General features: G+C 35.3%; 1 protein-coding gene across 1 annotated transcript; it reads left to right on the top strand.

The window, feature by feature from the left end:
* Positions 1 to 113: 113 nt before the first annotated feature.
* ACTR10 (actin related protein 10) lies at positions 114 to 26379 on the top strand. Its single transcript, XM_043920277.1, has 13 exons — positions 114 to 286; positions 2661 to 2733; positions 4732 to 4814; positions 6388 to 6496; positions 8025 to 8132; positions 9891 to 9958; positions 10196 to 10275; positions 14889 to 14924; positions 17570 to 17649; positions 17727 to 17800; positions 23887 to 23968; positions 24844 to 25045; positions 25951 to 26379. Exons 1-13 carry the CDS (start codon positions 210 to 212, stop codon positions 26130 to 26132), a joined length of 1254 nt encoding a protein of 417 aa, XP_043776212.1. The 5' UTR covers positions 114 to 209; the 3' UTR covers positions 26133 to 26379.
* The last annotated feature ends 1304 nt before the right edge of the window (positions 26380 to 27683 follow it).

The raw sequence follows: 27683 nt of genomic DNA, 5'->3' as shown, positions 1-27683 counted from the left end.
GCCCAGGACGCGGGCGCCTGCGAGGGTTCAGGACCGACGCGGAGTGAGGCACAGCCAGGGACAGCCCGGGCCCCGTGCGCCGCGCCCACGCGAGGTCCCCGCCGGCGCCGCCGCGCGCTCGCCGTCCCCCGGCCCCGCCCCCCGAGCGCCGAGATCTGTCGGCTGCCGGGTCGGTGGGCCTCCGGGGTCTTACCGGCCTGTTCGCTACCATGCCGCTGTACGAGGGTCTGGGAAGCGGCGGGGAGAAAACGGCGGTCGTGATAGACCTGGGAGAGGCTTTTACCAAGTGAGTGACCGCGTCCGGAAGGGAGGGCGGGTAGCCGAGCCCCAGGCCCAGCCCCGGCCCTCACCGCAGTCTCGGGGACGGCTGTTGAAGCCTCCGCTTCGCCCCCGGGACCTCCTTAAATGACGGCCCCTGTTACCTGCACCGTGGGCGGTGCGAATCCCGGGGATCCGGTGGGCGGTTTGGTTCTGACTCCCAGAGAGGCCCAGGAGGCTTCGAGAGAATTGCCTTCACTGCCGCCCCTGTCGTCACCCCCAAACTGAACGGACCCTTTGGGGTCATCTATATGCAGGGGATGACAGCGATGACCTAGGCCCCGCTTATCCTAGTTTTATCTCCTTAGGAAGGTGGCAGCCGAACTGTAATGCTTGATGACGGCTTTCATTATTAAACTTTTATTGAACAGAGATGCTATTAGTGCTGGAAATTCAAATGTATCTTGCTTCCCAAGAGTGGGACGTTGAATTAGGAAGACGAATGTGTAACAATCTGAAACCCTGTAGATACTAGAGATCCTTTGTTGTCCCCCACCTCCCTCCCCACAGCTTTTAGATTAGGAAATTTACCGTATTTTAAAAGGCAGTTTGTAAACACTCGATTAGTGGTTCTCAACCTTTTGGATGACATCAATCCTATTGATGGCCGAAAGAAAGCCACAAATACACAAACCTTAAAATACAATTTCAGGGCTTGGTGGACCATCGCAGTGGTCTGTGGAGTCCAGATTGAGAACCCTTGCACTGTTCTCAAGAAAAAAGGAACGTGACAGCCAGAATTGCATATATATAATGGAAACTATTTGAAAAAAATTTGTTTATTCCTGAATAGTGCCTGACATACAGTGTGTGTTTAATAAGTATTTGTTGAACAAGTGGTCAGAAGAGCCTGTTTAAGAAATTGGAGGAAACTCCCTGGCAGTCCAGTGGTTAGTTCTTGGTGCTTTCACTGCCAAGGGCCTGGGTTGAATCTCTGGTTGGGAAACTAAGATCCCATAAACTACCAAGCATGGCCAAAAAAACAAAAAACCAGAAAGAATTGGACATCAGGTGCTCCATAATTGAATTAAACATAGTTCTTGGTTCATGATATTCTCTTACTGTTCTATGCAAGATCTTCCCACATATGCATTGTTAAACTTATTTTAAAGGTTTATTTTAATAGCATAGTAAGTACCTTGAGGCTGACACCCAAAGATAATTACTTTAGGTGTAGTGAGGAAATGAGAAGTGGAATGCTAGTATATAGGAGGATGGTTATTGACAAAGACAACAGGAAGGTGATGAGATGGGTTTATGCATCCAGCCAGTGGGTTACATCCTGGAGTTTGAGGAGCACTGATACAGGTAAACATGGGGGTGTAACTAAAAGAAGGTGGAGAAAGCTATTTGGGAATAGGAGGAGATGAGTACTGAAAACCAGACAGGACAAAAAGAGATAATACTGAGGCTGAACTTACATGGTAATCGTTTTTAACAGCATTTTTAGCAAAGTTTTGTTTTATGGGAAACAGAAATGGAAATGCTTAAATAGTCAAAAAAGAAATTTTTTTTTTAAAAAAGGATGAAATATTTTATGCAATTAAAAGAATGATGGTGGTGAGAACTAATAGTTTGGGCAGAAGCTTATTTTATGAATTCATGTTATATGAACAGTGTGATTATAATTATGTCAGATATGCATAGTTTTAAAAATAGACCAAAGGAAACTTCAGTATGGAAACATAATATTAGAATAATGGAATTATGAGTAACATGAACTATAGGAATGAAATCAGAAACTGGAGTTCAGACTCATGTTACCTAAAATTCAAATAAAATTAAAAACTGAAAAGTAAATGCTACCATCAAATAATACACTGGTTTATTTCACTAGTACTAATTCAAAGTGATTTTATTTTTTTACCTTTAGTTTATTTATGAATGGGCTTCCCTGATAGCTCAGTTGGTAAAGAATCTGCCTGCAATGCAGGAGGCCCTGGTTCAATTCCTGGGTCGGGAAGGTCTGCTGGAAAAGGGATAGGCTCCCCACTCCAGTATTCTAGGTCTTCCCGTGTGGCTCAACTGGTAAAGAATCCACCTGCAATACCGGAGATCTGGGTTCAATCCCTGAGTTGGGAAAGTCCCCTGGAGAAGGGAAAAGCTACCCCCCAGTATTCTGGCCTAGAGAATTCCATGGACGTCCATGGGGTTGCAAAGAGTAGGACACAGCAATTATTAACTTTTCCTTAGTTTTTTTGCCCCTTTGAATATATCAGAAATGTTTCTAGATGTTTTTGTGACCACTGCTTTGAAAAAAAATACAGAGAAACCTTGTTTCTGTGACAAATAAATAGAAAGAATATTATAATAGTTGTATCAATTTTCTATTTTATTTACAGGTGTGGATTTGCTGGAGAAACTGGTCCAAGATGTATAATTCCCAGTGTGATTAAAAAAGCTGGCATGCCTAAGGTATTTTTTTTTTAACAAATTAGCAAAATAAATGCTGTACTGTAAAATATTTTTAAATGTGACTTCAAATAAGATTGATTAGAACAGTGCTAAATGTATAGCCTAGACTATAACCCAAGAAAACTTTTTTGATTATTTAGGTTTAATTTTGCATACCATAAAATTCACCTACTTTAAACATGCGATTCAGTGATTTTTGGTAAATATATCAAGTTATGCAGCCATCATCACAGTTCAGTTTTAGAACATTTTTATCATTCTAATAAGATTTCTAATGTCTATTTATAGTTGATCCTCATTTCCACGCCACCATGGATGTTGTTTCTGTCTCTATAGATTTGCTTTTTCTGTACAACTTGGATATAAATGTAATTCTATAACATTAAGAGAAAGTTTTTAAACTTAGTAAAATAATTGCATGAGCTTTGTAATGTAATTATAGAATCATTTTATTCTTACCCTGTTCAAAAATATGAGCCAGATTCTCATTTCTTTATCTGTAATTCAAAGGACCTGTGAAAAACACATTTTTTAAAAGAAACTTTCTTGCCAAAGTTAATTTTGCAGATTAGAAATTGTAGAACAGGGACGTCCCTGGTGGCCAAGTGGCTAAGACTCCACGCTGCCAATGCAGGGGGCCTGGGTTCGATACCTGGCCGGGGAACAGGATCCCACGTGCCACAACTAAAAGATCCCACGTGCAGCAACCAAGACTCAGTGCAGCCAAATAAATAAAATAAATATTAAAAAAAAAAAAAAGAAATTGTAGAACTATAAAAAATAATTTTGCATGCCATAAGATTTGCTTGTTAAAATCAAATATAGATATTTCTACCATAACTCAGTATTTGCATTCCTGAAAAACCTCTCCTTGATTGCAAACAAAGACAGGTTTTGGGGAAAAATAGGGTTGGAGCAGATAATTTAAAACTCATGTAACTTTGTAATCCGAGCCCTAGCAAAAACAAAAATTAATACCTCAGGAAAAAATCAGAATAACTTTAAGATGCAACTGAGCTGAAGGCTCTCTTGGGGATATTTAAAATAAAATGAAATAGTTGAAACTTGGTTGATGGCTGCTGAGACAATGAAGAGACAGAAGTGAGCTCTGAGCCTCTTGAGCTATTGTTAAGGTGGGACCAGGAAGAAATGCAGCCCAATAAAAGGTCTTGGAAGGGTTCACTCTGGTATGGTAGCCCCTGGTACACTGGATCATTTAAACTTTTTAAAAATAAATCTGAAAGAATGCCCATTTCTGTGACCACTGAGTTGATGACTTTCTTTACCTTGATGAAGGTTATAACTCTGCTATTATCATTTCAGCTCCTCTTGCCTAATATGAGCTGTATAACCTTCCTTATTATATAGACATTATTCCCTTATTAACGAATATGAGCATATTTGTTTTCATAAAAGCACAAGTTGGAGCAGGATGCAGTGAATGGAGGTCTTGTGATGTATTAGCGTTGACTTAGCACCCTGGTTTGGTAGTGTTTGCTTTATTGCTAATGGTGTATGTTTTTATTCTACCACACATATTTATGAGCTGATTTACTTTGGGACTGTCCCTATATCAACTAAAAGAGAATATATCAAGTGGAGTGATACTACAAAAAGACAAGTGTCAGTGCTTTGGGACTAAATAACAGGAACTGAACCAAGTCTGGAGTATTTGATGAAGCCTTTGATGCTTTTTAGTTGATGCTGCTTTTTACTGATGATGCCAAAATAATGCCAGATGAAAGAAAAATGTAATGAGCTTTACTCACTGTGTGTACAGACTTATTCTGTAAACCAAAATGTTTTGTCATCTTGGACATGCCAGTTCTTAAAGATTTCTAATTTAAGTGATTAATCTATTTTAAATATTTGCATCTATTCTAAATACAAATCGCTTTTGATTTATTACCAGAAAATTCATTTGTAAAATAAATAAGCATGTTTAATTTGAGCTTATTTTATTGCTATAAATTAATAAATCATTTAAATTTTTTATAGCCTATCAAAGTTGTACAATATAACATCAACACAGAAGAACTATATTCCTACCTAAAGGAATTCATCCATATACTGTATTTCAGGTAAAATGCAATTGTGTTTTCCTTGCCCCCTGCCCTCCAGCTTTTCCTAGTGCCCATAATAGTGATATTTGGTCATATTATTTCTAATGTAAAAGAAAAGGTTAATTTCCAATTGCCATTTTAACTTTTTCGTTTCCAATCTTTTCAGAAGCATGTTTGAAGACTAGAAAACTGGCAAGCATAAGGAAATACTGTGTCCATTAGCAAAGGGAATTGGATAATTTAATTACTGTATTAATACATCCATATAGTGAAACACTATATTGTCAAAAAAGTTTTATATCCATATGTACTGATACAGAAATGTCTTAGATATTGTTAATTAAAATCTCATAGAACAGCATCTATGGGATGAATATTTCTGTTAAAATATATACATATACATACACAGTAATGATGGAGAAGGAAATGGCAACCCACTCGAGTATTCTTGCCTCGGAAATCCCATGGATAGAAGATCCTGGAAGGCTACAGACCATGGGGTTGCAAGGGTCGGACATGACTTAGCGACTAAACAACAAAACAGTAATGAAAATATTCAAACTGCTGTTAGTAATAGTTTCTGGTTAGAAGAGGTATAAGGTATTTTTGTACTTTCCAAGTTATAAACTTCTATAATATTTGGAGTCTTGTGAGTGTGTGCTACTTTTGTAGCTTAAAAAAAGAAAACATCTTTTTAATTACTCGTTAGTATTCATAATAGGCTGTAGTTTTTGTTATCTGAGATAAATGAATACATAGATGTAAATTTCCTGACACAGTGCATGGCATATGATAAGAGATCAAAAATGTTGTCTTTCTGTGGCATATATATTGATATATACAATGGAATACTTCTCAGCCAAAAAAATGAAATTTTGCTATTTGTAGCAATATGGATGGATTTGAACGGCATAATGCGAAGTGAGGGCTTCCCTGGTGGCTCAGACGGTAAAGAATCTGCCTGCAATGCAGGAAACCTGGGTTTGATCCTTGAATCAAGAGGATCCCCTGGAGGAGGGAATGGCTGCCCACTCCAGTGTTCTTGCCTGGAGAATTCCATGGACAGAGGAGCCTGGGGGGCTATAGCGCATGGGGTCTCGTAGAGTCGGACATGACTGAGTGACTGACACATGCAAGGTGACTCAAGTCAGACAGAAAGACAAAGGTTGTATGTTATCACTTCTTTGTGGACTCTAAAAAATACAACAAACTAGTGAATGTAACAAAAAAGAAGCAGACTCACAGACAAGGAGAACAAACTAAAGGTTATCAGTGGGGCCACATGGGGTAGGGAGTTGAAGGCGCAAACTTTTGGGTGAATGATGGGCTCAAGGCTGTGCTGTACAATGTAGGGAATATAGCCAATATTCTGTAATAACTGTAAATGGAAAATAACCTTTAAAAATTGAATTAAAAATTTTAGAACATGAAAATATTCAGTGATAAACGTTGTCTTTCGTGGATCATAAAATGAAGATGTCTTTTTGTTATAAAGCTTCTTAAGTGAAGTGGTACAGTTTCTTTAACCTTAACAAATTGCATTATGTGCAAAATTACAAACTTTTAAACTGTTAAAAATATTACTTTTCAGGCATCTATTGGTGAATCCCAGAGACCGCAGAGTCGTGGTTATCGAGTCTGTATTATGTCCTTCCCACTTCAGAGAGACACTCACTCGTGTTCTTTTCAAGTATTTTGAGGTACCTGTTTTTTATGTTGTTTTTAGTAGGTACTCAAAGCTTAAACTAAAAGGTCCTCATTTTATTTCCTTCATTGAAAAGAGGAATTGGATGACAAAATAAACTGACCATCTGTTTTCTTTGTATGGTTATTTCATGCATAATTAGCATTTTATCTAATACATAGATAATCGGATAATTGAAGATTCTTCTTTATTGCTCTTTCTCTTATTTTACTACAGGTTTTAAGTTTGGGGTTGGTTTTTTTTTCTCCTGAAGTGAAAATTTCTTTGGTGAAGTTTATGATGTTTTTCTTCCAGGTCTCTCTAGTCTCTGACTGTTCTAAATCTTCTGACTGTTCTAAATCTTCCAGCTCTTTTATTTTCATTTCATAGGCTTTAAATTCCTATTAAATGAAGTATTCAGATAATGTTTCCCATAGAGCAAGTGGACAATGCCAGGAATGACTCTTAGATCTTGATATTAGTGATATTATTCATAACTATCATTTTATATGAGTTAAGTAAGATTATTTTAAAGACCAAAATTATGACATAAGATGATTACATTTCATAGTAGGCCAAAATTATTTAACATTTTAAAAATCTCTGCCTTGGAAATTTAAAGTTTCTTAGCAAGAGTATATAAAATGTGTACAATATGTAAGAAATTGAGCACATGTAAATGTAATTTTCATACATTCTACTGAACACAAAATATATCAAAAATCACAATTTATTTATGAGATAAGGGCAGTTGATTTTTCTAAGTTATAATTTAGTAGGACAGATACAGAGTAACAGGTTACATATCCTCCTGTACTTAACTGATGTCACTAAATCAAGAATTCGGTTTGCAGTAGAGAGAATGCAAAACATAATAAGAAGTTACTTCAGCTCTTACCTAAATAAAATAGATGATTTTCTGTATTTTTACTGGAACTTAGCATTTGAGTTTTGTTTATGTTTGTGTTCTTATCTGGTATATTACCAGAATACCTGCTGTACTTAGACAAGGGAAATATATCCATTATTTTGTTTGCCATTTGGTTATGATGGACTTCCATATTTTGATTGAACATTTATCTGATATTTAGGGTGTTAGATTTGGCAGGATTTTCACTGAAAAGTGTCACTTAGAACTAAGGATTTTTGTAGTTCTTCACTTTTGTTTTTAACTACTATATTATAACATTTAAAAATGTTTTTTTTTTTAATTTTTTATTTTTTAAATTTAGCATTTTCTTTGAATGTATGTTTCTGGACCATCTCTTTATTGCTTTGTTTTTCCTCCAAAAGAGAAAGAACTGAGTTAATAGAAATGCTTTATAGTTGTCATTTCAAACTGAAACAACTTATAGAACTTAAAGAATGTTTTTATGTATTACAGTATATTTTGATTATGTATGAATTCAAGTAAATCAGTTAGTTATTTAGTGCTATAAAATGGTTGAATAAGAATCATAATTATGAATTTTTTCAAATATATTTGAAATGTGAGGGAAACACCTTCAGCTACTGACTTTCATTCTGGTTTTGTTGTTCTCTAGGTTCCGTCTGTCTTGCTTGCTCCAAGTCATCTAATGGCCCTTCTTACACTTGGGATAAACTCTGCCATGGTCCTAGATTGTGGATATAGGGAGAGCCTGGTGTTACCTGTATCTTTTTTGTAAACCAGCTAATTTTGCAGTTTTTACTCTAGTTTGAAATAATTAGGCTTACTACAAGTTGTTTTTGTTGCATCAAGCTATTTTGGATTATCATGTACAAATATGACATATATGGGAAAAACTCACAGGATTTTGAGATTTAAATGTACTGCCTGTAGAAATCGTCATTATGGCTTGATCCCCGTATACACTCCAGAGATCAGATCTAGGATCAAAGAAGTTGGATAGGATAGTCAGGTTTTAAGATAAGTCATATGAAGAGTAATTGTAAACAAATGAGAAAGTTAAATCAAGAAAAATTAAAACTTAATGACAACATGAGATCTGCCTTCAAATAACTGAAGGGCTCACTGTCGAAAAGTAAATTCCTTGTTTTTTCCTCTCAATTTCCTGAGGCTCTCATGGGGACAGTATGGCATAGGGTTTATGAGTTTGGGGTTTGGAATCAAATACATAAGTTTAAGTCTCAGCTAAGCTTTCTACTTGTATGATGTTGGACAGGTAGCTTAATCTCCCCTTGGCCCCAGTTTCCTCATCTGTGAAATGGGAATTGTAATAATTGCACCTCATGGGGCATTGTGTGACTAGAGTGGGATCGTGTGTGTAAAGTGTTTAGTGTAGAACCTGGCACATAACTCGCACAGTAAGGGCTACAGTTTTTGTATAATTTGCCATTGGGAAGAACTCCCTAATGATTTCAGCTGTTTCAAAATGAAATTACTGACTATAAACTGGTCCATTCCCAGTCATTAAATGAATTTAAGTAGAGTATAGGTATAAATATTTCTTATAAACATTAGAGTAGATATTTGCTACATTTGAAAAGGAATTTGAAGTACATACGTGCAACACTCTTGGAATTTTGAGATCTGTATGTATGTTTCTTAGAAGAAATAATCATGGGAAGGAAATCAAGGATCATTAGCTGCTCAGGAACTGAATTAGGCAGTAGTTTTTTAAAATAGAAAGTATTTTGTGTGTAAGTCTCATAACAACCCTGTGACAAAAAGTATTATATTGAGAAGCTGAAAGTTGAGACAGGTGGCTGACCCAAGTTAATAGAAGTGTCCAGCCAAGATGCAAACCCATGTTAGTCTCCAAAGCCAGTGTTCCTACCCATAGACTTTTTGCTTTTCGTAAATAATGTTCTTTATAAAACATCAGGAAAAACAACATGTAAAATAAGGTAGCAAATCCATAGTACAATATCGTTCACTGTCCTCTCAGCTCTAATAGAAATACATAATGTGAGACATATATAATTTAAAATTTTTCTGAGAGCTACAAATTTTACAAATACAAATGAAGGAGATGAAATTAGTAGTGTATTAGTCCAATATATTTAAAAATTATCATTTAAATATATAATTAACACAATAAATTATAGTGGTATATTTTATAGGTTTTTTTTTATTACTCAGTTTTCTAAATTTGTTGTGGAATTTATTCTTATAGTGTATCTTAGTTCAAACCAGCCACATTTCAAGTGCTCAATAGCCACATGTGGACGGTGGCTACTTCATTGGACACCTGAGCTGTAACAGATGAGCTCTCTGTGTGTGTTGTTTACTGTGTATGTGTGTGTGTGTGTTTAGCTATTTTCTTTGGAGAAGAAAAAAAGGCGCTCTGATTTTTCTGTAACTCCTTAAGAATTTAGCCAGCCAAGCTGATGTAGAATAGTAGTGCAGAGGTGAGGGAAACACATTTTTACCTCCTCAAATAGTAATATCCTTGACTACCTTATAGATATATGAAGGAATCCCAGTACTGAATTGTTGGGGAGCACTCCCCTTAGGAGGAAAAGCTCTTCACAAGTAAGTTTCTTAGCATTTAGCACATTGCTTCACCTGTGCCAAAAAAGGCAGATGTTAAAGAAATAAAAAATAACAACAAAAAGATGCTAATTTTTTGACAGTGAGTATATTCATCTTTTAAGGGTAAAACCACTTTTATTTCAAGCATCATGTTCTGTTATGAAGTAAAAGTATTAAATAGGAAAAGGATATCAATTGCAATATTTTAATTACAGTAACTTTTTTTTTCATCTTCAGGGAGTTGGAAACTCAACTGTTGGAACAATGTACTGTTGACACAGGTGCTGCTAAAGAACAGAGCCTTCCCTCTGTGATGGGTAAAATCATTTTAATCTATTTAAGAGTGGTTTTCATTCAACTCATTTTTTTCCCCCCACATTGCATACTTATTCTTATTTTCTCACATCACTCTGATGTCCTGGCTCCAATTATAAGGTCATTATTGAACTGTTGTTAATCACCAGATCTAGTAGTTAAATTTTAATCATTATTTTCAGAACTTTTGATATCATGGCTTATCATATACTCTGTCTTTTAAAAAATTTTTATTGAAGTATAGTTGATTTACAATGTTATATTAATTTCTGCTGTGTAGCAAAGTGACTCAGTTATATATATATCTTTTTTCATATTATTCTTCACTATGGTTTATCAAAAGATATCGAATATAGTCTCCTGTGCTATACAGTAGGACCTTGTTATTTATCCATTCTATATGTACTAGTTTGCATCTGGATTGTCATCTACTCCTGATACTATCTCTTCCCTTAGCTTTCAGGATTTTTCTTCCTTTGTGGTTTTCTTTTATTTCTCCAACTATTCCTTCTTAGTTTCCTCTGCTCTTTCTTTCCCTGCTGATGTTCTTCTAGGGATCCATTTTTTGTTCCTTTTTTTCTCCTACTGGCTTTTTAAACATGTGATGTCATGTGTTTCAGTAACTTTAGCTACATCTGTATGCTGCTGATTCTTAACTATATCACTGAGCCTGACCCTTCTCAACTTCATATTTTCAGCTCATTTTAGATAGAAACTACACATGCCTCTAGGCATCTCAAACTTAAGGCTTCTAAAAGTAAACACATTATCTCTTCCCCTAAATTCATTCTAACAAATCATTGTTAGATAATTTCTTCCTGAGCTCACATTTTAGGAAGTTAGTGTATCAATCCTTTCAATTCTCCCTCAGAAATCTGGTTTTTGTCTCTCTTTTTTTTTCTGTCCTCCGTAGCACAGAACACTTGAAACAAAGACATTGTAAACTAGGTCCTCATTGCTTCTTTCCTGGAGCCTACTCATTGTACCCATTTAGTCTACTTCATACTCTTGCCAGGGATAACTTTCACAGAATTAATTTGATTACATTGTTTTTTTGCTTGAGAATTTTTGCTGATCCCCACAGGTTAAAATCCAAATTATCGGTTTGATACACATGTTTCTTCACAATCCAACTGTATTCTGCCTTTTAACTTAAACTTAGCTTTAGCTTTAACTACTAAACTCAACCCTTTGCACCTTATTTCAGCTGCAGTAAATTTCATACCTCTTCCAGGCTATGGTCCTGACACCATTGTTCTTCCATAACCCTGCGCCTTCATTTATACTGTTTCTTTACCTGGAATGTTTTTCTTTACCTATTTGAGCTTTTGATCTCTCCCCTCTCTGTTACACCCTCAGCAGTATTAATTATAGTACATTTTAACTTTTTCTGTCAATAGACTTTGAGAATCCCTGTCTTATTTATTTTTCAAGTGCCTGGACATTGAATAAATGTTGGAGAGAGAAGGGCAGGTTGTTAGGACTTTTATCCTTACATATATTGTTTCCTGTTGTTCTTTAGATAGTTAAGATAATAGCATTCTTTATTCTGTAGATCAGATTCTTATTTATCCATTTCAGATAAACTTTGTTACCGTTTTAGTGTAGTTCAGTGTAGCATCCCAAGATTTTTTTCTTTTTGGTTCACAGCATGTGGGATCTTAGTTCCCCAACCAAGGCCACGAACCCATCCCCCTGCAGTGAAAGCACAGAGTCTTAACCACTGGATACCAGGGAAGATACTTGAGGGAAGATATCCCCCAAGATATTTTTATTAAAAGTCTTCATTAAAATTGACTTTAACTTTCCTGAAAATTCTGAACTGTGTGTTCTTAGACACTGTTTCTTTTTTTTTTTTAAATCTTTAATTGGAGGATAATTGCTTTACAGTGCTGTGTTGGTTTCTGCCATACATCAACAGGAATCAGCCATAGATATACATATTTTCCTTCTCTCTGGAACCTTTCTTCTGCCCACACCCCATCCCACCCCTCTAGGTTGTCACAGAGCACCGGGTTTGAGCTCCCTGTGTCACCCAGCAAATTCCCACTGGCTGTCTGTTTTACATTCGGTGATGTATATGTATCAGTGCTACTTCTCAGCTTGTCCCACCCTCTCCTTCCACTGCTGTATCTACAAGTCTGTTCTCTATGTCTGCATCTCTGTTGCTGCCATGCGAATAAGTTCATCAGTACCGTTTTTCTAGATTCCATATATATACACATTAATATGTGGTATTTCTCTCTTTTTGACTCCCTTCACTCTGGATCACAGGCTCTTGGTTCATCTAGCTCTCTAGAACTGACTCAGATTCGTTCTTTTTTGTGACTGAGCAACATTCCATTGTATATATGTACCACAGCTGCTTTATCCATTCATCTGTTGATGGACATCTAGATTGGACACCCTTTTCTTAACCAGCTGTTTTGAAGTCTGATTCTAATCTTTCCTTCTCATATGCCCCAGAATCTTGACTGTCATAGTTAGCCATACATGCCCAGTAGTTGAGGAATTGAATCATATCACTGTTTGCTGAAGGATTCACTTAGAAGGGAGGCTCCCCTGATGGCTTAGACAGTAAAGAATCTGCCTGCAATGTAGAAGACTCAGGTTTCCTTCTGGGTCAGGAAGCTCCCCTGGAGAAGGGCGTGGCTGTCCACGGCAGTATTCTAACCTGGAGAATCATGGACACAGGAGCCTGGCGGGCATGGTCCATGGGATTGCAGAGAGTTAGACAAAACCGTGTGACTAACACTTTTACTTTCCACTTAGGCTCAGAAATGCAAATATATTTTAAATATCTCTTGTCATGGTTTTGGCAAATATTAGATCTAAGTCCTACATATACTTGGGTATCCTTAAGTGACTTCTTTGTTTAGTATTTAGAACCTTGCTCAAAAAAGAATGAATATACTAACTTAAAACTTACAAAGACTAAATACATTGATTTGAAAAGTGTAGTTGAAAAGTAAATTATATGTAAAATATTATACTTATTTTTCTAAATTAGCTGAAATTTAAATAATGACTTTTCAAAGCCAGAGCCAGTGAATGCCTCATTTGCAGCATTTAAATGGCTGTGATTAAACCGCTAAGCTTGAGAAGCTCCTTCCCAAAGCCAGCATCTACTCCTAACTAAAATAAGCCTTTTATTTTCAAGCTTGCCTTCCATGTTGCCTAGAGAAAACTTTTTCACATTACCAAATGTCTTTGGCACATGTTGGAATTCATTTGAATATTCCTAGAGAGAGTTTAGCACATGTGAAATGTTACAGTTTTTAGCACTTATTCTTAAATTTGTACTTTCTTTATAATCCAGTTATATTTCTCTCATCTATATATAGCCAGGTTTAAATTGATTTGGAAATCTTTATATTCTTCATGGGATAAATTTTAACATTTATTAGGAGTCTTCAATCTTTTTGGTCACACACTGGCTGCACCAGTGAAGAAATTTTGTATATGTACCTGCAATACATACTTATGTTTATACTAATTTATAAAGTTTATGTATATCATTACTATATTATGAAACACAAAAGAATTTGGAAAGGACCATATAATAAAGGTAAAATAATAATTCCAAGGTCATATTTACTAATGGTAAATTTTTTTTGCTACCTCTCAAAAAAGTGTGATTAAATAGTTTATTAATTTTTTAAGATTATGGCTTAACATCTTAAAGATGTGGTTTTTAATTTTAATTCTTTCAGTTTCAGTAACTGACAAGATATGTAACTCCAGATGGAAGACGTACAAGATTACCCTTACTAAATCATGATTCCTTTTATAGCTATAAATTTCTGTCTTCCTTGACATAAATAATTTGTTCTTACAAATTAATGAGACTATTTTTACATATTTAATAATGGGTTAAAAATTGAGTTTCAAAGATTCTAAATTTTTGAATCTGACTTGGAAAACTCAATTTATTGGCAACAAAATTACATAACAATGATAACATATCCAAACATTATCTTTTAAAATCTTTCTAAAATTTCAAAGAAATCTATATAATAGGTACTTTCTCACTCATTTTTTAAAATGTCACATTTACCTTGAAGAAAAAAATTGTCTATGCATGATCCTTTTTACAAATATGTATTTAGTTAGTATGTCACTCACTGACAGTCATTTATTATCATAGGAAAGATAAGAAAACGTGAAACTTCACTTTTTGTAAAAGAAAAGTAGGTAGCTCATTTTTAAACCTTACTATTTCTTCTAAGTACTTTAACACAAGATAACCAGCAAATCTTTTTGTGGTAGAAAAGATTTCCTTGGTCAGTTCCTAGCCAATGCCATTTATTCTGCTATATTTTTAAGGTCTTTTTTTTTTTTTAATCAAATTTATGAGTATTAGTCACATTCTTTAGTACTTTGTGTACATCTGGCTTCAACTTCTGTGCTTTGGCTTGACTTTGAATGCTGATGTTTCTTCCCTAAAAGTAAACCTGATTTTTCTATTTGTCTTTTAAAAAAAATTATAGTTAAAAAAAAAATTATAGTACTTTTTAATAGTTTGCTGAAATGGAAAATGGAAATGTGAGTGCAATTTAATAGACTGTTTCTGCTTATTAAAGTTCTATAGTTGTCAATAAAATTTTTGTTTTAGGTTCAATTCCAGAAGGTATCTTGGAGGACATTAAAGGTAAGCTAAGTTCCTTTTTTTTCCCTTTCATCATTAAGTATTCATTTGGAGGGCATGTTTCTAAGTATTTATACAGATACAAAATGTATTAAATTTATAATGCAGTAACCTAAAACTACTTAACATATATGCTGTGGAATAATGTATATAAAATTTTGGTTTTTCTTCAGATTTGTGGTAGCTTTTGGTATTATTATTTTTTTAAATTTGGCAACACCACCAGCTTGTGGGATTCTAGTTCCTTGACCAGGGATGAACCCAGGCCCTTGGCCATGAGAATGCAGAGTTCTAACCACTGGACTTTCTGAGAATTACCTTTTGGCATTAAAAAAACTTCTCAGTGATAGAGTATACAGAGTTACTAGGGAATTAGTTTTTCACAGTATGAATTAATAATTATACTGCATACGAAAGCCACTCATTTTATGTTGTTTAGCTTTTTTTTTAATACTTTAGTATTTTAAATGCATTTTTATGATGTTAAAAAAGTCATTTTACTGACTTCAGAAATTCTACAGTTGGGTAAAGTATATTAGATTCACTTTAATAAGATACATTATTAATACTCCTCCTTTGCTAGAGTATATTTTTATGATAATGTTTAAATTGAGTTTTCTGGTTTCTTGATTCACTGATACATTTCATTTCATGGAAATGACTACATTTCAGGAAATCAGTTAAACTGTGATGTTCTTCATTACTAAAACTGTCATGTAAAATTAATACTCTAGAATGTTTAATAGAGAATTAGACAATAATGAATTTTAGAATTAAATGGGACCTGGAGATATTCTGGTACAACTGGGTCCCTGAGATAGTAAATGATTTGTTCATTGTCACACAATAGGTAAGGTGAGAGCTAGGGCTGCAAAATGGATCTTGTTCTTCATTATATTGCTTACTTACGTGGCATAATTATCTAAAACCTCTTCAGTTATTATAAAATTTCAGTCATTCATTCTTTTTGCAGAAGCTCAAGTAATAGAAGAAATATCTAAAGTGAAATGAATAGTTTCTCTTCCATTCTTCTAGTCCTATTCTCCATAATGTAACAGTTGATAACTTCTTGGAATATTTCTTTCCATATAGCTTCCAACTTGTAAAAAGAAGTTTCCATTAGCCAGGCAAACATCAGATTGGCAAAAATTTGAAAGACAGACATTTAGTGTTTGTGAGATTATGGGAAAATTAATATATTGCTATTAGTAAGAATTGAAAACTAACCTTTTTGGAAGGCACTCTGGCATATTTATAAAAATTGAAAAATATGCACCCTATGCAAGAGGGAATGTTGAATGAAATTTGATGCCTTCATCATACGGATTACCATATGGCTTTTTATTTATTTATTGGGTACCCCAGGTGGGAGCCATATAACTTTTAAAAAGGAGGAGATAGATATATTGATTTGGAAGGGTATCAATAAAATATGAAGGGAAAAAGCATGTTGCTGGAAAATATGTGTAGTAGAAACCCATTAAAAACAAATATGTAGTATGTACACTTACTCTCACCTACTTACTATGTCACTATGCAATACCTAAGTTTTTTTCAATTATTTTAAAATCCTTAAGTGTAATTTATCTGTTCTCAGATTTTTAATTCAGTGAATTTAGTTTCCTTAAAGAAGAACACCTTCATATGCTAAGTATGTAAGATGTTGAGGATCTGAGTATTTACATTTCTTAAATAGTTAATGAAGACTTAAAGTTGTAACTTGAGCACCTAGCTTACTGTCTAACATATTAGCATATCGTAAATTCCTTTTTTTTTTTTAATTAAAGTATAGTTGACTTACAGTATCTCAGGGAACAGCAGACTGATTCTGTTATATATATTCTTTATCTTTTCTTTTTTTTTTGCCACACCCTGATATATGTGGGATCTTAGTTCCCTGACCAAGGATCAAACATGTGCTTCATGCGTTGGGAGCACAGAGTTTTCACCACTGGATTGCCAGGGAAGTCCCCAGTTGTGCATCTTCTTTTTCAGAATCTTTTCCATTATAGGGTATTACAAGATATTGAATATAGTTCCTTGTGCTATACAGTAGGTCCTTAGCATAGTTTAGATTCTTAACAAGTATATTTTGAATTAGTAAATGTAAAGAATTCTGTATAATATAATGTTTATGTCAACATGTTTTGTAAGTAAGTAACCAGATCATTAGATTTCTTCCTCTCAATGTCAGTTTTGTCCCTACATGAAAAAATTTTTTATTTTTTACCTATTTATGAAAATAATTTGAAGCCACTTAATTGTAAAAGGTACTTTGCAGCAGAAATAATATTTAAAAGAGTAAATGTTCAAAATGAAAAAAAGAAGGTGATGTAGTGTGCAAAGAGGGAGAAAAAAACCATGAACTAATGAGTGTTACTGCAGCTAAGGCCAAAATTTAGCTTTGTGTTCTGACCAACCAAGACTTCTTTTAATGTGGCTCTGTGGCAGGAACATGGAACATGTCTTATGATTCTGTGGTGAATGAAAAGCTTTTTAGATGTGAATAAATTGTAAGTTAACTAAAGACAGAGTTAGTTTATAAAATTGGAAAGAACAGATGATTAACATGTTTACTTGAGTAGCATTGTTTTAACTGGGACATTGACTCAATCACAAACCATAATAATGTCTCCTTTTCTTTTAAGTGCGCACTTGCTTTGTTAGTGATCTGAAGCGTGGACTGAATATCCAGGCAGCAAAATTTAATATTGATGGGAACACTCAGGTAAACTGAAAAAGAAATGTATATTCTTTTTGTAGTTTGTACTTTGTATACTTATGCTTGTGATATTTATATTTCAGCGTCCCTCACCACCCCCAAATGTTGACTACCCATTAGATGGAGAGAAGATTTTACATGTCCTTGGATCAATCAGGTTAGACCTTAATTTTTACAAGCAAAATAATGAACTAAAATAAATTTATGGCCTTGATATTTTTTAAGCCTTTAGTATTATTAATTTACTAATTATGTGTTTTTTGTTAAGCTTCATCATTCATCATTGGGGCTTCTCTGGTAGCTCAGATGGTAAAGCATCTGCCTGCAATGCAGGAGACCCAGGTTCGATTCCTGGATCAGGAAGATCCCCTGGAAAAAGAAATGGCAACTCACTCCATTATTCTTGCCTGGAAAATCCCACGGACAGAGGAGCCTGGCCAGCTACAGTCAATGGGGCTGCAAAAGAGTCAGACACAACTGAGTGACTAACACACTTTATCATTATTATTCAACTTTTTAAAACTTAAAATTTTTTTTTCTGTTCTTCAGAGTAATTCAGAATTAGCCATTCTTTGAGTTGGAGGATAAAGTATGATACTTTAAAACAGGATTCATCAAACTTTTATTTATTTTTTTAATTTTTATTTATTTTTTTTTATTTTAAGTTTTTTTTTTTTTTAATTTTTTTATTAGTTGGAGGCTAATTACTTCACAACATTTCAGTGGGTTTTGTCATACATTGATATGAATCAGCCATAGAGTTACACGTATTCCCCATCCCGATCCCCCCTCCCACCTCCCTCTCCACCCGATTCCTCTGGGTCTTCCCAGTGCACCAGGCCCGAGCACTTGTCTCATGCATCCCACCTGGGCTGGTGATCTGTTTCACCATAGATAATATACATGCTGTTCTTTCGAAATATCCCACCCTCACCTTCTCCCACAGAGTTCAAAAGTCTGTTCTGTACTTCTGTGTCTCTTTTTCTGTTTTGCATATAGGGTTATCGTTACCATCTTTGTAAATTCCATATATATGTGTTAGTATGCTGTAATGTTCTTTATCTTTCTGGCTTACTTCACTCTGTATAATGGGCTCCAGTTTCATCCATCTCATTAGAACTGATTCAAATGGATTCTTTTTAATGGCTGAGTAAAATTCCATGGTGTATATGTACCACAGCTTCCTTATCCATTCATCTGCTGATGGGCATCTAGGTTGCTTCCATGTCCTGGCTATTATAAACAGTGCTGCGATGAACATTGGGGTGCACATGTCTCTTTCAGACCTGGTTTCCTCAGTGTGTATGCCCAGAAGTGGTATTGCTGAGGCATATGGCAGTTCTATTTCCAGTTTTTTAAGAAATCTCCACACTGTTTTCCATAGTGGCTGTACTAGTTTGCATTCCCACCAGCAGTGTAAGAGGGTTCCCTTTTCTCCACACCCTCTCCAGCATTTATTGCTTGTAGACTTTTGGATAGCAGCCATCCTGACTGGCGTGTAATGGTACCTCATTGTGGTTTTGATTTGCATTTCTCTAATAATGAGTGATGTTGAGCATCTTTTCATGTGTTTGTTAGCCATCTGTATGTCTTCTTTGGAGAAATGTCTGTTTAATTCTTTGGCCCATTTTTTGATTGGGTCATTTATTTTTCTGGAATTGAGCTTCAGGAGTTGCTTGTATATTTTTGAGATTAATCCTTTCTCTGTTTCTTCATTTGCTATTATTTTCTCCCAATCTGAGGGCTGTCTTTTCACCTTACTTATAGTTTCCTTTGTAGTGCAAAAGCTTTTAAGTTTCATTAGGTCCCATTTGTTTAGTTTTGCTTTTATTTCCAATATTCTGGGAGGTGGGTCATAGAGGATCTTGCTGTGATTTATGTTGGAGAGTGTTTTGCCTATGTTCTCCTCTAGGAGTTTTATAGTTTCTGGTCTTACATTTAGATCTTTAATCCATTTTGAGTTTATTTTTGTGTATGGTGTTAGAAAGTGTTCTAGTTTCATTCTTTTACAAGTGGTTGACCAGCTTTCCCAGCACCACTTGTTAAAGAGGTTGTCTTTTTTCCATTGTATATCCTTGCCTCCTTTGTCAAAGATAAGGTGTCCATAGGTTCATGGATTTATCTCTGGCCTTTCTATTCTGTTCCATTGATCTATATTTCTGTCTTTGTGCCAGTACCATACTGTCTTGATGACTGTGGCTTTGTAGTAGAGTCTGAAGTCAGGCAGGTTGATTCCTCTAGTTCCATTCTTTTTTCTCAAGATTACTTTGGCTATTTGAGGTTTTTTGTATTTCCATACAAATTGTGAAATTATTTGTTCTAGTTCTGTGAAAAATACCAGCTTGATAGGGATTGCATTGAATCTATAGATTGCTTTGGGTAGAATAGCCATTTTGACAATATTGATTCTTCCAATCCATGAACACGGTGTGTTTCTCCATCTGTTTGTGTCCTCTTTGATTTCTTTCATCAGTGTTTTATAGTTTTCTATGTATAGGTCTTTTGTTTCTTTAGGTAGACATACTCCTAAGTATTTTATTCTTTTTGTTGCAATGGTGAATGGTATTGTTTCCTTAATTTCTCTTCCTGTTTTTTCATTGTCAGTATATAGGGATGCAAGGGATTTCTGTGTGTTAATTTTATATCCTGCAACTTTACTATATTCATTGATTAGCTCTAGTAACTTTCTGGTAGAGTCTTTAGGGTTTTCTATGTAGAGGATCATGTCATCTGCCAACAGCGAGAGTTTCACTTCTTCTTTTCCTATCTGGATTCCTTTTACTTCTTTTTCTGCTCTGATTGCTGTGGCCAAAACTTCCAACACTATGTTGAATAGTAGTGGTGAGAGTGGGCACCCTTGTCTTGTTCCTGATTTCAGGGGAAATGCTTTCAATTTTTCACCATTGAGGGTGATGCTTGCTGTGGGTTTGTCATATATAGCTTTTATTATGTTGAGGTATGTTCCTTCTATTCCTGCTTTCTGGAGAGTTTTAATCATAAATGAGTGTTGAATTTTGTCAAAGGCTTTCTCTGCATCTATTGAGATAATCATATGGTTTTTATCTTTCCAAACTTTTAAAAAAAGATAATTTTATTTATTTCTGACTGTCTGAGTCTTCGTTGCTGTGTGGGCTTTTCTCTAGTTGCAGTGCGTGAGGGCTACTCTCTAGGTGTAGTGTACTCGTTGCGATAGCTGCTTTTGTTGCAGAGCACAAGTTCTAGGGCGCATAGACGTCAGTAGTTGTGATACACAGGCTTGGCATTTGTGGCTCCCAAGCTCTAGTGCACAGGCTCAGCAGTTGGTGCTTAGGCTTAGTTGCTCTGCAGCATATGGGACCTTCCTGGACCAGGGATCAAACCGGTGTCTCCTACATTGGCAGGCAGGTTCTTTACCTCTGAGCCATCAGGAGAGCCCTCAGACTTTTTCTATAAAGGACCAAATGACAAATACCTGAGGCTTTGTGGGCCATATAGTCTCTGTTGAAACTACTCCGCTCTACAGTTGGAGTGCAAAATCAGCATGTGTGTCTGTGTGTGTGTGTGTGTTCAGTCACGTCCAATTCTGTGCAACCCTATGGACTGTAGCCCACTTGGTTCCTCCTAATGACTTTACAGGCAAGAATACTGGAGTGGATTGCCATTTCCTCCTCCAGGAGATCTAGGAAGTATATAAATGAGTGAGCATGACTTGCATTCCAATAAAACTTGATTTGCAAAAACATACAGTGACTGGATTTGACTTGCAGGCCATAGTTTGCTGATTCCTGTTTTAAAATACTGTCTAGTTAGAAAGAATGCATTCTTCCAAAGATACTGAATCTTTAGGACCAGTTAGTAATTCACCTTTTTATTATTCATTTTTCAATCTGATGATGCAATGTAAGTTGCCAAGGACTTGCATAATTATATTGGTAACAGTGTAACTTTTGTTTATACCCAAGCTATATGAAATTTGTATTATAAAAGTTTCATCTGTAAAATATTAGATCAGAAAATGCACAGAAAAGAATTACATAAATATGGAAGATCCTGTTAAGATTTTGAGATAATTAGCATAGAGTTTGAGATACTAAAAGGATGAACATAAACATACAGATGTTAAATACAGTAGATTGGGGAAACAAAAAAGTGACAGTGTAATACTATTTGATAGTAACTTTTTATCATTTTACCTCTTATTTAAATTATATTAACTTATTTACTGTTGTAAAATTTCTCCTGATTGTTTACTGGAGCGCAGAACAAGAAATGAAGAAAACAAGTGTTTATTTTCTACCCTACCATTTCATTGCTTAAGTCTGTGCATGCTCAGTCACCCAGTTGTGTCCGACTCTTTGTGGCCCCATGGACTGTAACCCACCAGGCTCCTCTGTCTGTGCAATTTCCCAGGCAAGAATACTGGAGTGGGTTGTCGTTTCCTTCTCCAGGGGATCTTCCTGACCAGGGAGAGAACTTGTGTCTCTGCATTGGCATGTGAATTCTTTACCACTGAGCCACCTGGGAAGCCTGTATTGCTTAAGTACTACTTGTAAAATTATGTCTTTTCAATATCACATTAACGGACAAAGATTTGGAAAAAGAAAACTGATGCTTTGTAAGTATTCAGCTCAACTGGTAGAAGCAAAAGTGTACAGGCCTAGAGGCAGGTGGCTGACTATGAGTGAATGGGTGTTCAGCATACTTAGGCCTCAGCGTCCTGTACTCGTGAAATGGACAGTTAGGAAGTATGTTGAATATCAGGAAGAGAATTTTATGTTTTGAAAAAGATTCAAAAAACTTTAAAGTAGTATGCATAGTATGGTCTAAATTTTATTTTAACATATTTATATGTGTAGTTTTGTATTGCATTGGTGAGGGTTCAGTTTGGTTACCAGATATACAAACCTGAAAATACTGGCTTCAACATGATAGAATTTGTCTCTCACTTAAAAGAAGTTCAGAGGTAGATACTCCAAGGATGGGATAAAAATTGCCACCAGGGACCCGAGTTTCCTCCTACCTCTCGTCTTTGGGGGCGTAGCCCTTGTTCTTGGGTTCCAGGGTGGTTGCTGGAGTTAGCTGCTACATGTGTCTTCCAAGCATGCAGTCCTAGGGAGGGAAAGAGAAGTACTTTCCTTGTACAGGAGACTGTCTACCAGTCCCAGGTACCTTGCCTCCATCTCATTGTCTGGTGCTTAGCTACATTCTGCTGCAAGAGAGGCTGTTAAATTATTTCAACTGGGGAGGGGCTTTGTATCCAGCTTAAAATGGAGTTTTATCTTTTTTTAAATTTTCAAATAATTATAGATTCACAGGAAGTTGCAGAGGTAATATAGATAGGTCCCATGTAACTCCTCAAAGTTTCTCCCAATGGATACATCTTATATAACCATAGTACAATATTAAAACCAGTAAATTAACATTGGTGCAATGTGTATATATTGTTCTGTGATTTTATCACGTGTAGGTTTCTGCATTCGCCACCACCACAATCAAGGTAGAGAACTATTCCATCATAACAAAGATTTTCCTTGTGCTACCAAAAATAGAGTTCTTTTAATTTGAGAACGAACAGGACAATGAGTATTTTATTAGGCAACTAGTCATCTTTGCCACGTATTGTTTTTACCAACAAAGAAATACTTTTGGCTGGGTGGGGTAAGGTCTTGTTGTTTTTAAATCTGTTGTATCACTATTGATCTGTTTGTTGAATTCCATTAACTTTTACAGACTTTCACTCCTTTTTGTTATTAGGTTTAAGGTGGACAATATATATGTAAATCTATACATGTGTGTGACAGTTGCTCAGTCATGTTCAACTCTCTGCCACCCCATGGACTATATAGCCTTCCAGGCTCCTCTGTCCATGGAATTCTCCGGGCAAGAATACTGGTGTAGGTTGCCATTCCTTTCTTCTGTGGCTCCTCTGAACCCAGGGATTGAACTGGGGTCTCCTGCATTGCAGGCAGACTCTACTGTTTCAGCCCCTAGGGAAGCCCCCAAAATCTATACATAGTGATAGTTACAGCTAGTACTTAGGGCATACCTCGTATGTGCCAGGCGCTGTTCTAGTATGTCACTGAGTCTCTATTGTAACACCTGTGAGGCTAATACTGTTATTCTTCTCATTTACAAATGCAGATACCTTGTGTTCTAATCATTGCTCTATATTCACATAGTACTTAAAAATATGTCTGTAGACCTATCGTACTGTGTTGTGTTATGTGATGCCAACAAAACACTCTCTGTTCTTAATCTCATTAGAGATTCTGTTGTGGAAATCCTTTTTGAGCAAGATAATGAAGAGAAATCAGTTGCCACTTTAATATTGGATTCCCTTATGCAGGTATTTTTATTTTGTAAATGGTTTCTTTTTATGACTACAGTCCTTTATAAAGAATTTTTAAAAATTTGTATTTTTAATTTTGGTTACATTTTTTATCTTTTATGTGAAATTTTACTGAGTTTTACTTTAGCACTGAGATGTGGTACCGACAGCATTTCACACGCAGGGTAGTTTGTGCTATAGACGTATCATGAATTCTTTTCTATAATGACAATACCAGATTTTTATTTTGTACTTAGTAGTTTCTTCACATGCATGTTTGTGTAGTACTAAATTTTTCATTCCACAGGGTATATATGGCTCTTTTATGTAATGACTGTGGGGCCATAGAACTCCTATAAAATACTTTGGGAGATATTATCTACTTTTCCTACTCCACTTGGGGACTTTTTTGAAAGTCATAATATTAGTGAAGGACTTTAATATTCCTGATGCTTAGAGAGAACTGTTGTGGAAACAATTTTTCCAAGAATGTTATCTTATCTCTTGACAGCTGACTCTGGATATCATGGAAATAGTACCTTCGAAAAATTAGGTTTCCATGAAAAGTTATTTCTTATTATGATTTTTGCTCGACTCAGACATTCTACCCTGAAAATGAGAATGCTTCCATATTACTACTATATGCCCTCTGGAATTTAAATTTCTACACTATTAGCTTTCTAAATCTTTAAGGATTTATTTAAGTACATGGTAATATTATCATGCTGGTATATTTGTCACATGACAAAATCCCTTGTTAAAGAAACCTTGCTGTGACCCTCTTTTGTGATACAAATGATCACCTAATAATCTGTATATTTTCTTAAATTCAATCAGGCATTATTTATACGGTTAAAGTTAATTCTATATTTTTTTTTTCTTTTTACTAACAGTGCCCAATAGACACCAGGAAGCAGCTAGCAGAGAATTTGGTAGTCATAGGTGGCACGTCTATGTTGCCAGGTTTCCTTCACAGACTACTTGCAGAAATAAGGTATTTGGTAGAAAAACCAAAATATAAAAAAACGCTTGCCACCAAGACATTCCGGATTCATACTCCACCTGCAAAGGCTAATTGTGTAGCATGGCTGGGAGGTAAGAATTTTTTTGTTTGTTTGTTCTGACCTTACCTTGAAGCTTGCAGAATCTTACTTGTCTGACTGGGAATTGAACCCAGACCCCCAGAAGTATAAGTGAAGAGTCCTCACCACTAGACCACCAGGGAATTCCCAAGAATTCCATTTTTTAAAATAATGATTATATAGTAATTGGTTCCTGAATGACATGACTAATGGTTATAGATGATTCGTTATTAGAAATTGCCTACTTAGTTAACTAATAGAATAACTAATTAATCAATTTTCTTTGACCATTTACTTTTCCTTAAATTATTAATTTTCAGAATTATGTATGTATTTTCTCTTGGCATTTGCACTTTGATTTTTTAAAAATTAACTTCTCTCCAATTAAAGTCATCCCACGTATAGAGTTTTGGCTAAGAAAACTAAGATGATTATTTATTTTGTGTACAGAGTTAAAAATATTTCCACCTTACTCTACCTGCATTTATTTATTTTTTTAAAAAACATTTATTTTTATTTATTTGACTGCATAGAGTCTTAGTTGTGGCATGTGGGATCTAGTTCCCTGACCAGGGATTGAACCCAGGCCCCCTATATCAGGAGGGCAGAGTCTTAGCCACTGGACCACCAGGGAGTTCCCTCTACCTGCATTTAAACATAGTAACACTTAATCATTTTCACTATAATCTAGTTTAGGCCATTTAAGTTATTTTCAACACAAGCGTTTTGGCTTACCCTGTTTTTCAAAATATAGGATATAGAACAGCTTAACTGTAATTCATCTAAAGACTGGGAATATGCTTTACTGAATGTTACCCATTCTCTCTTGTCATATAATGAAGTGGATATGTATGTACATAAAATTTTCTAGTAAAAGTTTTCATATCAGCTATAAAATTTTTTTTTTTAACCACACAGGAGCTATTTTTGGAGCACTGCAAGACATACTTGGGAGCCGTTCAGTCTCAAAGGATTATTATAACCAGACAGGCCGTATACCTGATTGGTGTTCTCTTAATAATCCACCTTTAGAAATGATGTTCGATGTTGGGAAGAGTCAGCCACCTCTGATGAAGAGAGCATTTTCCACTGAGAAGTGAAAGTTTGATTAAAATTCAACTTTGCTTCTTTTCAAGTATCTCATCAATTAGAAGCAAATTGTACAAAGTATATAGAATGCTGTTAGAGACGACTTTAGTAGAAGTGAAAGCATTTCTGTAATTATTTGGCACATTAATATTTAATCATTTTGACTGGTTTCTCTTGTGTAATGGTAGAATGGTAGCTGATGCTTATGAAATTAGTTGTATTTATATCAATAAAATATACTAAAGTGGTTTCATTTTGGAGATTTGTTACAAGTTCATTTTTTAAAAAGAGGAAAAGCATCTCTCCATAATTCACATAATCTGTCCTGGGCATCAGAGACTTCATTAATTTCATATTGTCATCAATTATTTCATCTAAAGAATAATGTTACCATTTCTAGTTATTTCAAATATTTACATGGGTTTGTGTCTTAAGATCCTTTGTTTTGATGTTTGTGTTCAGGTTATAATAATGCTATTTTTGGACTGATAATTTTGGGCAGCATAGTTAAGCATTTGGTAAGCAAAATGTGGAAATGCTCACTTTCCTAACTTTATAGTTTATGAATTTCTAAGGAAAAAGATATTTCATTTTAATGCAAAGATACTCATGCATTTTTATGCAACTGCTGTTTAAACATGTATTCATAATGTCTTTAATCTTTTGTGCTTTTTATTTTCTAAAAGCAGGGTTCTTTGTAATATGTACTCAGTCATTGTTTTTTTATTTTTGTTTTTCTTCCTTTGTTTTTAATGAACTACCTCTTACTAGAATTTTGCTGGTTTCATTCTTTCTAAGTACCTGTGAAGATGGGAAATATATATGTATTCTCGTAGTCCTGAAGACTGAGTAAGAATTTATACATTTTTTAGACTATATGTCCCAAGTCTGTTTTTACTCATAGTTTGATCCTTTTGTTTGTCCTTTTTCTATAGCCTTCCTAGTTTTGGTATGTGCTCTGTATATGAAGATACTAACACCAAGAAACACTTGAAAGAGTTGGTTCCTGGCATTAAGAATAGGAAAGGATTCATTTTTATCTTCGTGTGTGTGTTACTTTTTAAAATACATCTAGGTTTACTTTGTCACCGTATACTCCTATTTTAGTCGCCCCAAACTATGATTCATTCAGTATTTATTGACTGTCTGCTGTGTACCTTGCATAGTTTTAGATCCTGTAAATGCTACAACAGAAAGACATGACCTCCGCCCTTGGAAGGGTTACAGGTTAGCAGAAGTGGATGTGTACACAACTGATGATACAAAACAGAATGTGGTATGTGCCATCAAGGGATCCATTGCTTGTTGCCGATGTATTTAGTTCTGACCAGTGCGCCAAGGAAACTTCATAGAGGAGGTTTCTGACCTTGTTCCTGAAGAATGAGAATATCCATAATTGGGGATTACTCCAGCCTAAGTGAACTGATTTTCTCTGCACAAAATCTTAAAGCATTTGGCAGTGAGATGAGGCATTACTAAAATAATTTACAATTAGACCACAAAGAACTTGAAAGCCATATTAAACCAGTAAATAAAATTGAAAATTCAGTTTCCCAATGTAT

The sequence above is a fragment of the Cervus elaphus genome, chromosome 12 (genome assembly GCF_910594005.1).
Source record: "Cervus elaphus chromosome 12, mCerEla1.1, whole genome shotgun sequence".
In the NCBI taxonomy this organism is placed as follows: domain Eukaryota; kingdom Metazoa; phylum Chordata; class Mammalia; order Artiodactyla; family Cervidae; genus Cervus; species Cervus elaphus.
This window is presented reverse-complemented; position numbering and strand designations above follow the sequence as displayed.